Source organism: Patiria miniata, unplaced genomic scaffold (genome assembly GCF_015706575.1).
Source record: "Patiria miniata isolate m_02_andy unplaced genomic scaffold, ASM1570657v1 HiC_scaffold_5, whole genome shotgun sequence".
NCBI lineage: Eukaryota > Metazoa > Echinodermata > Asteroidea > Valvatida > Asterinidae > Patiria > Patiria miniata.
In genome coordinates this window covers 33,298,613-33,311,206 of record NW_024037072.1, presented here as the reverse complement: position 1 = coordinate 33,311,206, position 12,594 = coordinate 33,298,613, and the positions used below count along the sequence as shown (strand labels likewise).

General features: G+C 42.8%; 1 protein-coding gene across 1 annotated transcript in view; it reads right to left on the bottom strand.

Moving 5' to 3' along the window:
• Positions 1-1,083: 1,083 nt before the first annotated feature.
• Positions 1,084-12,594, bottom strand: part of LOC119740892 — a 32,346-nt gene continuing 20,835 nt past the window's right edge. The window contains exons 2-7 of the mRNA XM_038216364.1: positions 10,371-12,201; positions 7,562-7,761; positions 6,107-6,269; positions 3,697-3,773; positions 2,675-2,766; positions 1,084-2,038 (exon numbers count right to left, since the gene is read on the bottom strand). Coding sequence (XP_038072292.1) covers positions 1,852-2,038; positions 2,675-2,766; positions 3,697-3,773; positions 6,107-6,269; positions 7,562-7,761; positions 10,371-12,201 — 2,550 coding nt within the window. The 3' untranslated portion in view covers positions 1,084-1,851. The remainder of the gene's footprint in view (positions 2,039-2,674; positions 2,767-3,696; positions 3,774-6,106; positions 6,270-7,561; positions 7,762-10,370; positions 12,202-12,594) is intronic.

Here is a 12,594-nt window from a genome sequence, read left to right as displayed (position 1 = left end):
TGACGGCAAGGGGGCGCTTTTCATGACACAAAAATGTACATTTAAATGGAAACTTCCACGCTTACGTCCCTAAACCTTACATCAAACAGGGCATTGTACCGTTTGTTCTTGTTTTTTTCACAACAATTGTATACATTTGACCATTGCAAAGTTAACCGTTTGTTCTCCGTTTTTCACAATAATTTTATACATGCGACCATTGAAAAGTTACAAGATAACCTCAAAATCCTCCCCCCCCCCCAAGATTTACGCCCATGGAGAATTCTAAAACACGTAAGATCCCAAGTAAAATCTCAACAGGGCATACTGTGGGGTTCAATACCAGAAAATCTACATCAAAAATATTGTGTGATGCTGTGCATTTATTGTGATGTAAAAGTTTGCAATACGAAATTGATTATAAATTGACTATAACACAGATGTAGCATCCCAGATATTGTTTGAGTACTAGATCTACTTCAGACTTAAACAGTTCTCTAGATCTCAGCTAAAGGGCATTTCAAAAAGATAACAAGGCATGGGGTCACAAGACAAAGTCTTTGAAAGAGAGTAAAAATACTCGAAACTTACAAAGCATTTTGAATGTGTTGCACTCGCCAGTCCTGAGTCAGTGAGTAAAGTATACCGAGGCGCATATATACAGAACACTTATCATTTGAGTTCACACATTTTGCCCTTTTCCTTTTCTATTTCAAAAACTAAATTTCAAACTAAAAAGGGCCCCATCTCATAGCACTGCTTAACAGCTGATTTTGTACCAACTGAGCCTCTGTCTAGAGACTGTTAAGCAGTAAGCACGCAAAAGCATGCTTAACCCCAGAGGAAAAAGTTGCTTAAATCAGTGAAGTAGAAACAATAGAAATCTCCATGCAGCGCAACCGTCAGCACATCCACGCCATGAAATAGTGCTTAAACAGCATCATCAAGGTGGGGGGGGGGGGGAGTGTTAAAACACCCAGCAAAGTATCGGTCTCGTTCAAATGACGTCATTTCCTACAGACCAACCACGTGCATGGGCATTTTGATCGTCAACTTGCATAACGCGCATCGGCTGCGTCGTATTTTGAACACATTTCGAGCAAGCACACGTGTTTGGAACATTTCCAACACTGCGCAACGCATGCCTGATTGCGTAAAATACACACTTACAGCTCTCTTACAGAGATGGCCGTCATTGAGCGAGCCCTATTATGCATTGATGAGATACCCGACAGAATCAGCAGTCCACATATTAAGGTTGCATATGGGCTTATGCTAACAGGTCAGTATAGAATTTGTTAACTCAAGCTGAATGGCATGTATGTATTTGTCATTTTGTGTTCAAAGTTGGCCAAATCCGTGCGTATGCTTTGGATTTCCATTTTCCCAACATTTTCAACTCTGCAGTACTTCTACGGCTGATTATTTTCTCTGAACTATTTTTTTTTAAATGAATAGTGGTATGTTCACAATCACAACATGTTTTGTGCAAATTTGTGGGGTTCTGGAGTGAAACCGAGACACACGATTTGCTTATGGCATAATCCAGACCAATGAACAGCACACTAGCAACCTAGGAAACACCGCCCACCCCCCCCCCCCAAAAAAAACCCAGAAAATAATGCACACGAAATAACCATTCCCCAGTAACGTTTGCTCCAAAAGAGCCACAGAATGCACACTGCCCTATACAGCACAAGTTCCACACTTGTAACAAATAGCTGAGTCCTGCTACCAGGTGTTTTATTCACAACAGTGTGGAGACTCTACTGGCAGTCCGCCTCAGCATCCGACTGTAACACTACCGATTGCATCCATCCATTTCTACCTTGTATCCATTGAGGATCCCACCCACACCGAGGGATCCTGCCATCACGATGGATTCTTCAAGACCCTCTTCTGCCGAAAGTCGTACACCTGTCTGCAGAGGAACACGTTCTCGGGGCTGATGTCATCGGGAGGCAGGCGGTACGTCCAGGGGTAGCTGTCGGGGTTCTCCGGCACGCAGGGCCTCCCTGGGACGATTGCCTCCTTCTGTCTCTGGAGCTTGGCCCGATACCTTTACCGTAAGACAAAAGACAAGGAAAAGAATCCATTTAATTATTTATTTATGATTAGGCCAAAAAAAAAAGTCTCCGGTTTCTGGTATGCGCGCGCGTCGCCGTAGCCATGCGCGTCGGCAAAATGAAAAAGTTTTTTTTTCAATACAAGATGATATCTCAAAACCGCCAAACTCACTGGTTTGACTGGAATCCTGCTGCTGCACAATTTTAACGTGTTTTTAGATGGGGTTATGATTGAGAATAAGCTTTATGTGGCCTCTCTGGACTCCCATATATTTGCACTAAGTTTAGTCGGGCACCATTTGCAGTCATCAGCCGACATTTGAAGCCAAAAAAAAAAAAAAAAAACAGGTAAAAAAAAAAAGCCGCGTCGCCGCACCACTTTTGGGGCAAGCTCCAACCAGAAACCGGAGACTTTTTTTTTGTGGCCTTATTCAGCAATTGGCCAGGATAACCCATGAAAGTCTTGCAACATGATCCAATGCCCCCCCCCCCCCCCCCCCCCCGCTCCAAAAAGAGGGGGGGGGGGGGGGGGGGAGAGGAGGGGGGGGGGAGAGGGGGGAGGGGGGGGATACATCCTCCTCATCCCCTCAGGATTTACGCCCCTGCTCAAAACACTTTGATGGACTTACCTTGAGTACTCAGCTGGTGTGAGTACATAACACCTGTCTTCAATGCAAGCTACACTGTTGACATCCCAGTGACGACAGGCAAACAGCTCGTGCTGCAAAGGCAACCAGAAAAGTACAAAAATCACGTACGTGTATCATGGAATTTTGGATTGCGTCGATGTAAACTGTATCACTGTGCTATTTCCTTCACCGGCATTATGTTATCTGCAGTGCTCAGTGCTCTCTGGGACCACGCATGAAAAATAAAAATTCACAAGTTCCCCTGGGTGGGACTTGAACCCACCACCACCTGCTTACTAGGGCAAAAAACTAACTACTTGACCACTGAATCTGACAAGATCTGCTGGCTGGTTTGAATCCATCCAGCTAGATTCACTGCTTAAAATCTTATGTCAATAAAAGGGCAAACCTATTTTTTTGTTTACATTAACAGTTCACACCACTAACTCTCTAGCTTTTGACTGTCCAGTGAAAACCTTTCGTTATGAGACTGCCTGAAACTACATCGGATCTACATTCATTTTTACTAGTAAAGATTATTCTCTTTTAACATAATGCTGAATGCTTTATTTTAGCAAAACAATACTTTTTCCCCTTTGTCTACAACCCCCTGAAATACCTTTACTCTGGATTGTTCACCATTGCTGATCTGCCCTGTGAGTAGACTAGTTCCCAGTAATGTTGTGCATCGGGTTGGGTTGACCAGGCCAAAACGACCCGAAACATTATTGATATAAACCAAAACCGATCTGAACTACCCAAATCCCACCCGACCCGACTGAAATGATGGACAAACCGACCCGACCCAAAATCGGGTTTGGGTCAGGTTGGTTTCGGATTCGGGCCGGGTTTGCACATCTGAAAACTACCTAAATCTGAAAACTTGAATTGCATTGACTTTTAGGTTGTGTCTCAAAAGGGTGTTTTTTTTGGTCATCAGCTATGTATTTTTGTTGTAGTGTGTCTATGTCAAAAACCACAGCAGCATAGTGGCAAAACCAGTGACTTGGACATGGCCTTACATCAAGATGATGAGGTAATCGGCCTGCTTCCGTGTGCTCCGGTTGATAGTACCATAGGAGCGTCATCATCAAGTCCCCTGAAAATCAGAGAAAAAAAATAAAATCTTTAAAAGGTCATGAAATCTAGAGCTTCAAAATGTTTGGAATAACATTTCTGAGAGGCACTATTTTTTTTGGGGGGGGTGGAAGTGTTTCTTTGATTTTTACTAGAAAAGTAGAAATCTCGCTGAATCGTTCAAGATTCTACAAGTGTATTTTGAATCTTCTGGAAGGGTTAGGGAGTGTTAAGGGAGCATCATGCAACTTAAAACACATGTGAGGCCTTCTGACAAAATGTGATGGTACTGGGCACATGCCATATCATAGGGGAGAAAAATGCCAAAAAAAAAAAAAATTAATGTGGATAATTTTTCAGATTTTCAGATTTATTTATATTTATAATCTTTGCTATGTTTACTACACATATTTTAAAGAAATAGTATGAAAATTGGGGAATAAAAGTGTTTTTAAGGAAAAAAACAATTTGCATCTTCCATTTTCATGACTAAAAAATTGAAAACTTTAACCCTAACCCCCTAGGCCCTTGTTGCTTACAACCATCCTCAATCCTCCAAAATCCTCCAAAATTTTTCAACTCCACCAAAATTTTTCAAAATTGTCAGACAGTCCTGCCTCAAAATGCATTCATCCTCAATCCTCCAAATCCTCCTCATCCCAAAACTTTGCACTCGTGTTTAAATGAAGGATAACCTAACGCCAAATCCTTCAAAATCATCAGACAGTCCTGCCTCAAAATGCATTCATCCTCAATCCTCCAAAATCCTCTTGTGCTTCATTCACCATTCATCCTCAATCCTCCAAAATCCTCATGTGCTTCAATCACCATTCATCCTCAATCCTCCAGAATCCTCATTTGATTCAATCACCATTCATCCTCAATCCTCTAGAATCCTCCAAAACCGCCAGGAGGATTTTGGAGGAGTGAGGTGGGTTAGGGTGCCTTTTCTCAGTATGTCGATACATGAGAACTTTAAACAGTCCTAACTTGTCAACACAATGTACTGAAGTGCAACAAACAGCATTGTAAGGAAAACTGTACTCTCTTTCTAAATACCAGCAAACCCTCATTTCCACCTCTGCCCAGTTCTCTCTCATTTTGCCAGAACGCCTCATATATTCCTGCTTTAATCAAGTTTTCTTTCAAGATGGCGTGCTCCATGTGTTACAAGTCCAACACTAAAGAAGCAACAGTTCAGTGCCATCAATGCCACAAAAAATCCACAACAGCATATCTGGGCACCGACTCCATTACACGCAGGTGTGATGTCAGCGTCCCGCTATACACAAACAAACAGCAATCCAATTTCCTCTCACTTGTCAATGCTTAACTCATGAATATCAATGGCCCTCCTCAAGATGCAGACAGACAATCAACTGTGAATGATTTACGGAGCCTGCAGAAGGGGCTGACGTGTGGAATTCAACAGCCACCTCATTTGCCTAATAACTCTGGGGCAGGAAATGATCCATTATGTATTCAAGATGCCTGCAATATGAGCATTCTGTTTTAGTAATCTCATAAAATATTAATTATCCAGAAAACTGACGACATACGTGTACACTGGGTTTTATCAATTATCTGACAAGTACATTGTGATTTGTTGTGTGTGTTCAAGTTTGATAGACATCAAAGTCCACATGAAGCTGGCACTATTAGGCCGACAAATAATACAGGGAAAAGTCAAGAAGTAATTTGTCAAAGGTCGTTGATTTTTTTGATTTTTTTTTTTTTTTTTTTTGCTGGCACAATTTTTTATTTTATTTTCCCATTTATCATTTGACTAAGTGTCTATGAGATACTCGTAGAAACAAATTCCATTTTGAAGGGGAAGATTAGCGGGCCGCACAAGTCTTGCTGCATGTAGGACAAAAGCACCGTCCACAATTTTATGAATGTGAACAGATAAGTTTGACAGGGAGTCTAGAAAGGTTTACGAAAATGCACCATGGTAAAATCCCATGTTTACTGGTTGAAAATCGTTCTTGGGACAAGGCATACTGTCTTTTACCAAATTTGCCCAATTTGTTTGTTGGGGGCCATCCTGAATTCTCCCAAATCTTTCACTGAAGAGATCACAAATGACACATTGTATTGTACTTACATTAACCCAAATCCTTTAAAGTAAGGAGAACGTACAGTACCATTTGTTTCCAACACAGAGGATGATTTAGGATGATGCATAGATGTTCGTAGCGAAAAGCACCCCCCCCCCCAAAAAAAAAAGAAGAAACCAAACAAACAAACAAACAAACACAGGGAGTCGAAGTTTAAAGGAAGATCTATACTCATGGATCAACTACTGTTGTCAAACCTACGGTTCAGAAAAAAAAACGCCCTCTAGTGTCCCACCTGAGTCAGGGTCTTCCCACAGAGAGGCCACCTTAGCAACATACGCTGGCTCCTTCCGGCGGTTGCTTGACGCCCTCAGCAGCACGCAGTCCTGCGTGCGAATCTCGTCATCCTTGCGTCGGATGGCGTCGTAACAGTAGCGATACTCGCGTACTGCATCATTCTGTTACATGTATAAATGCGCACAGACAAACAAATCTAATGAGAAACATGAACATACACATACAGTGTAGTTGTCAATCTCTGAATGTAATTTGAAAAATCTTCTCTGGCTTTATTTAAATGTAACCGCAAAGTCACTTAAGACTTTTTTTTTTAATATCCTTTTAAGTAGTTATAGATGTTGGCCCCCTTAAAAAGGCCAAAGTGACAAACTTTTGAAAGAAAGTTTCAAAAAAGTTTATACCAATATAGATTGGCTGAGAATATTTTTTCTCACACATGAAAAGCTATTCATAAGATGGAATTTTTTCCAACTTACAATCGGGAGGTAATGCACTGAGTATACGTCGGTGAAGGGCAAAAACTTAATTTGATTTACATGAAAAGCTGTCAAGGATTCCATTTTAAAGGTAATATAATCATTTGCTTTTTCTGTAATTTTCAGAAATGGATGGATTTGGGGGTCAGCATTTTATAGCAAATATTGTTACACTGATCTCTTTAAAGTTTTGTGTTGATAGATGCTGGAAAAACCAAGAAAAAATGCTGTTCTTGTAGTCTGGTTCCCTGACCCTACTTCAGACGAAACTGAGCAATTTATAGACGTTGGGAATTGTCAGGTCAGAGAACCAGACTATATTGTAGCTGGCTTGCACCCGTTTATGGAAGCGTATGAGAATGCAAACCAAATGTGGATTAACTAAATTTGGTAAATTGGGGGCAGTATTTGGAGGAAAAAAAATCAGTTTTTGTCAAACGATGGTAGGCCGACCATCGTTGGGAATTGATACAAAATTCCACTTTTCTTGAAAATAACAGCACACCAGCTAAAGCCAATTTCACGGCACTGCAAAGCACAAAAATGTGCTTAGCAGACTTTAGCAGACTTTAAAAGTCTGGCTTATAAAAGCAGGTTACCAGCCAAAACTCCCATGTGATGTATATTGCTCGTGATTAGTATTCAGCTGTTGTTTGCTATAGCATGAAAATCACAAGCAGTTTTGGCTAGTAAAGTGCTTTTTATAAGCCAGGCTTTTTTTGTGCTAAGCAAATTTTTGTGCTTTGCAGCAGCGTGAAATGGGGCCCTGATGCCACGATTTCACAGGATGCTTTCAATTCACTTACAGTCAAGTAAGGCATTTCATAATTAATTTGGTAGTTTTGTTTTTTGATGTTTGCAATTGTTGTTTTTACCTTTACATGAAAGTCTTCTGTGGCCTAAAATTTATGACAGAGATTGTATTTGTCAGCCTTGCATGCCCATGCAGCTTGTTCAGACCAATGCAGACTCACCAAGAGAACCACGGGTCTGAGAACAGGCTCCCCGACACCCTTCCAGCCATTGGTAGACTTGCGTCGGCCCGCCTTGCCTGGCTTCAGGTTGGCCGTGTTCAGGATCTTCCTGGGAATACGGGACTTGGGGAGGTGGTTGGTGGTGGGCAGGAGCTGGGCTTGCAGAGTAGGAGGAGCCAGTAAAGGGGGAATCATCCCGCCTGAAAAGAGACCACACACAGCAAAGACTGTCAACCTGTGTTTGCATTGGAGTAATCTTTTGTTTCTGTGAGATGTTACCGGTAAAATCACAATTTCTCAACTAAGAGAATGGTTTTGAAAGAACCAGAGGTATAAACTCAACATTTCAGTCAGTATGCTCTGACCGTCTTCAGGTCAGTATGCTCTGACCGTCTTCAGGAGAGGTCAGAGCATACTGACCGGAACGTCGAGTTTATACCTCTGGTTCTTTTCAGAACCATTCTCTTAGTTGAGAAATTATTCGCACATGGTGTTTCCGCAAACCTTTCATTATTTAGTATCTCCACCATGCAAAGCCTCAAATCTTACTTAAAATCACAATAGGAAAAATGTTACCATTGTCTGCACACTGACTTTTAAATTGGCTATTATGACATCAAACATTTACAGAGGGGTAGCATTTGTGGATTTTTGTGAAGCAGAAATTGTCCCTTCAAGCTCGGAGGTCGAGTGGTAAGACGTGTGCGCTAGTAAGCAGGAGGTCGTGGATTTGAGTCCCACCCGAGTGATTTTATTCTCACAATCACTCGGGGTTGGGAGAGGGCAACACTGAGTATACAGTGTTTATAAAATATAGGCTAATTCTGTGAAAGTCTGTGAGAGGCAAAATCAAAAATGTATTGAACACCCCGATGTCATCACTATTCCTGGATCCCGACGTCTTGACCCCACATCCATAAATTCCATGTACTTTGTATCATGATTCGATCATGTTCAAATACCGGTACCGGTAAGTTGTGATCTGCGGTCAAAATGACACCCACTTGTGTGTGAACCATTCAATACCAATCAACAATATTGGTCTATACATGTACATGTATAATGTCTGCATTACTCTGCACAATACGGGCTACCAAGATTTTGCAGGTAAAGCATCGCTGGTCAATTCATTACTAAACTTTACATGCTCCTCGAAGCACAAAAACGGGCTGAAATCTAGCCATAAGATCTACCGCATGCTACGGTAGCTCTATGGTAATATGCGGTATTTGCTCAAAGTTGCAATGGAATATTTGTTGCAAGTACTAATGATCACTTTACTTCACACGATGGATGGTATTGAAACTTTTCCACCTTTTATAAGCTGGACAATACTTACATTCACAATGCACTGCACAGTAACTGAATCATGTGCTACAGCAATGCTAATGTTTACAGGGGCGGACTACAAGCAGGTTTATGTACTGTAGACCATGGATAGACAGTTTAGCTAGTCTGGTTTGGCCACGTATACATGTACTGTACATGTATAATTGTTGAAGCCGTGGGGTGTTTTGTAAGTGATGTACTGGTCCAGCTTCTTGTTCTGCATTGTTTGCATACATGTGCATACTATACATGTATTTACTGTGATTACAACATGTAGGAGTATTGTAGCATGTAGCATGTTGTACAATGTATGTACTTTACAATTGAATAGCAGATGCAGAGCTCATGTGCACGTGCACAGTACATGTATGTCACACATGTAAATGTATACATTGTGTAGGATTGAGGAACAGCTGCCCATACGAGTGCAAAGTGCACTACAGATGAAATACTATGTGAGGGTCAGTCTTTTTGCACTGTACCGGTACAATGGGCCTTTCCACACTGAAGGGGTACAAGAGTGTGACATAGGATTGGGAAATGAGGCAGGATAATAATGCCAAATTGTTTGTCCTATTTTCCACTTGTACATTCCCACCCCATTGTGGAGGATTGGGCTTTTAAAGAATTTAAGACTTTCCAGGCAAATTTGACAAGATATTTATGCTCAGTGCTACGTACTGTACATGTACATGTACGTAACATGGACAGACAGTTTGTTATTATTGATAGAAAGTTATAATTACGGTACAATAAACGTCTTTATCAAATACTGTGCCTTTTTCATTCTTATCCCTACACAGCAGTGTTACCTGTAAAAACCAAGACAATCAACTGTTTATTTCACAGGGTATTATGTTCAGCATATGACGTATGTAACATGGACAGAGAAATGTCACAACATTTCTGTCCATGTTACGTACATGTACGTTACCTACTGTATACACGTACAGGTGTCTTCAAGACCAACACTATTGTGTTCATTGTGGCTGTTAGCACTCCTCAATGGGTTATAAATATGAATGAGATGAAATTTGGGTGAATTCATGCACATGATAATTAGTGTCGTGTCTTTTGTTACGCACATAATTTTTACGATGGCCCCTGCAAGAAGGTTTTATATATTGTTTGTACACATGATCATTAAGGTCTCAGGAATGCACAGGAAGCAACTGAACAAAATATCTTGCTTTGCTGTACCCTCCAGTGTCCCCATCTCACATCCCAAATTTGCAGTCAATTGTACCCCGTTAGTGAGGAAATGCCCACATGCACATGTACATATTGTACATTACGCGTGGTACGTGTACAAGTTTACCTTCAAGCTAACTGGAATCCATAGCACGGTCCATATCACACTCTGCGTATAGCACTAATGAGATGCAATTTTGCAAACCTTGGAAATGGTACTATTAATATTGTGTGCAGAAAATCCACAAGAGTTTTGAAAACTGTGCTACAAACTGTGAAATTAGTTTACCTGTTTGTAACATGGAAAGTTGCTCCAGCGTTTCGTTGACTAATCCCGGCATGTCGCTGGGGGCGCTCTCTCCGTCGGTGGAATGTCTGGACATCCTGAGCATCAGGGGGCTCTTCAAGAATGACGTCAACTTCTGGCACTCGGCTGTGTCCACTGTAGCCCTCCTCATGCTGGTTGGGACCAGTGTGGGTCTCTTCGAGGTGCTGACGACTGGGGCTGACATCGGGCTGTGCACCGCTTGGACCAGACTGTTAGTGTCACTGGTGGGTTTGCAGTGACCCTCCGGACCCATAGTCCTAGCCGGTGCTGTGCATGTACAACAGCGACTCTCGCTCTGCACGCAGGAATGGCTGCCGCAGACACAGCTCCGGTCATTCAGGACCAAGTTCAACGGCCCATCTTGCTCCTGGGCTTGCTTCAGGGACAGGGAATAGTACAGCTGTACACACTCGGCACAGGGCATGGAGGCACCAGACTGAGTCACGACTTGGTGCTTGCAGAATGTGAAGGGTGTCGTTTCCATGCACTGGGCTGGCATCACAGGCGTTGCGGCTGAGACGGTCAGTGCTTCCGAGACTTTCTTGGCAGTTTTAGCACCAGTGTGCTTCTTTGGTCCTTCGACCTCATCCTTCTCATAGAGCAGATGCACTTTAGTCTCGGCAGTCAGGCTGGCAATTCGACGCTTCCTCGGTGCCCGCGGCTGGACGTCTTGCCACTTCTTTTTAACATACTGTTTCTTGGATTTAGTATTTGTTGCGTCTTTTGGGCCGCTGTCATCCGTCGTGTTCGAATCTTCGGTGAAAACAGACGACTCGTCTTCACAACTATCAGACGGCATCTGCTTGAAGTGCGGATCTGAGGGGCTCTCTTTCTCTACATTTCCACTTGGGTTTTCTGAAAGTGCACTATTCGCTAAAACATCCTGCTGCTGTACCTCAGGATTTTGCGACTCCCCATCACAGTCTGTCACAACAATGTCTATTGCCAACTCTTTCTTAAATAATATGTCGTTGTCGACTTTAAGGAACTTGTCGCTAATGTCCTCCGACAAACTGTCGGGTGTGCTAGGAGTGGTCGTCTTAACGGACGGTAAATTGGACAAATTCCCAAGATCCGGGATCTTCTTCTTGGTCTCCCACACACACTTGTGTCCTTTGTCATCCTCTATCTCCAGTTTGTGGCTCATCAGCGTCATCGTTGTAGTCTGAGGCGGGGGAGTTGGCACACGTTTCCGTGGGCTTGTCAGCATGGCTTCTGACAATGTCCCGATCTGTGCGGAGGCCCTCCTGTGGCCAATACTGTGCTTGGATTTATACTCCTGCCCTCGGCTTGCTGTGGAGATAGTTCTATTATTGGTGCACTCTCTCACTTCTTTGAAGTTCTGGTTATGGTCCACGTGCTTGCCTGAGGCATCTCTTTTTGATAAAGGCGATGCCGGAGAGCTAGAAGTACTCCCACCGTCCGATCGCCTCCTCTTTGACAATGGCGAGGCTGAAGATGGGAACTCAAGTTTCCTCTTGTGACTCGACGATGCTTGGATATTCTTCTGTCTCTTACCGACACTGAGTTTAGAGTCTGACATGCATCTCCTACCGGGGGAAACCGTCTCAAAGCGCCGGTTTGCAAGGTCCACATCCACGTGGAGAGTGTCATATCTGGTCTGAGACGTCCGTCGGTTATTAGACGGGCTTTGAAGTCCGGGCGAGGCACTCTTGTTGGCTGAGCCATGGGGGGATCTAGCTTCCTTCCTGGGGGAGACAGACTCGTGATTGGTCACCATGTTGCCGTTGGAGACTTTACCATTTCCGGCCACTGGGCATTTGACTGGGATCTGAAATGAACCAAAACAAAATGTGCAAGTGAGGAAATTTTGTTTGCATACCGGTCGGTAGATTGGTAATCTGGGAATTTAGATTAAGGTGAGCGTACATAAATTCACCTGCCAACACTGGACATAAAACACAAACTTGTCTATGGTCCATGCATGGGCAACATGTGTATGATCCTACACGTACACGTATGTAGGTTGGTATTAACGGCACGCTTCAATTGTTCATTTCCGAAATGTGTACATGTGCAGTTACCGGGTACCATTCAGTGCAAAAAGCTAATAAACATAGCTAGAACACCCTCCTTTTGGCTAGGAACCATCCTCAATCCTGCAAAATCCTCCAATTGCAACCATGTAAAAACTGGATGCAGCCTCAATCCTCCAAAATCTTCC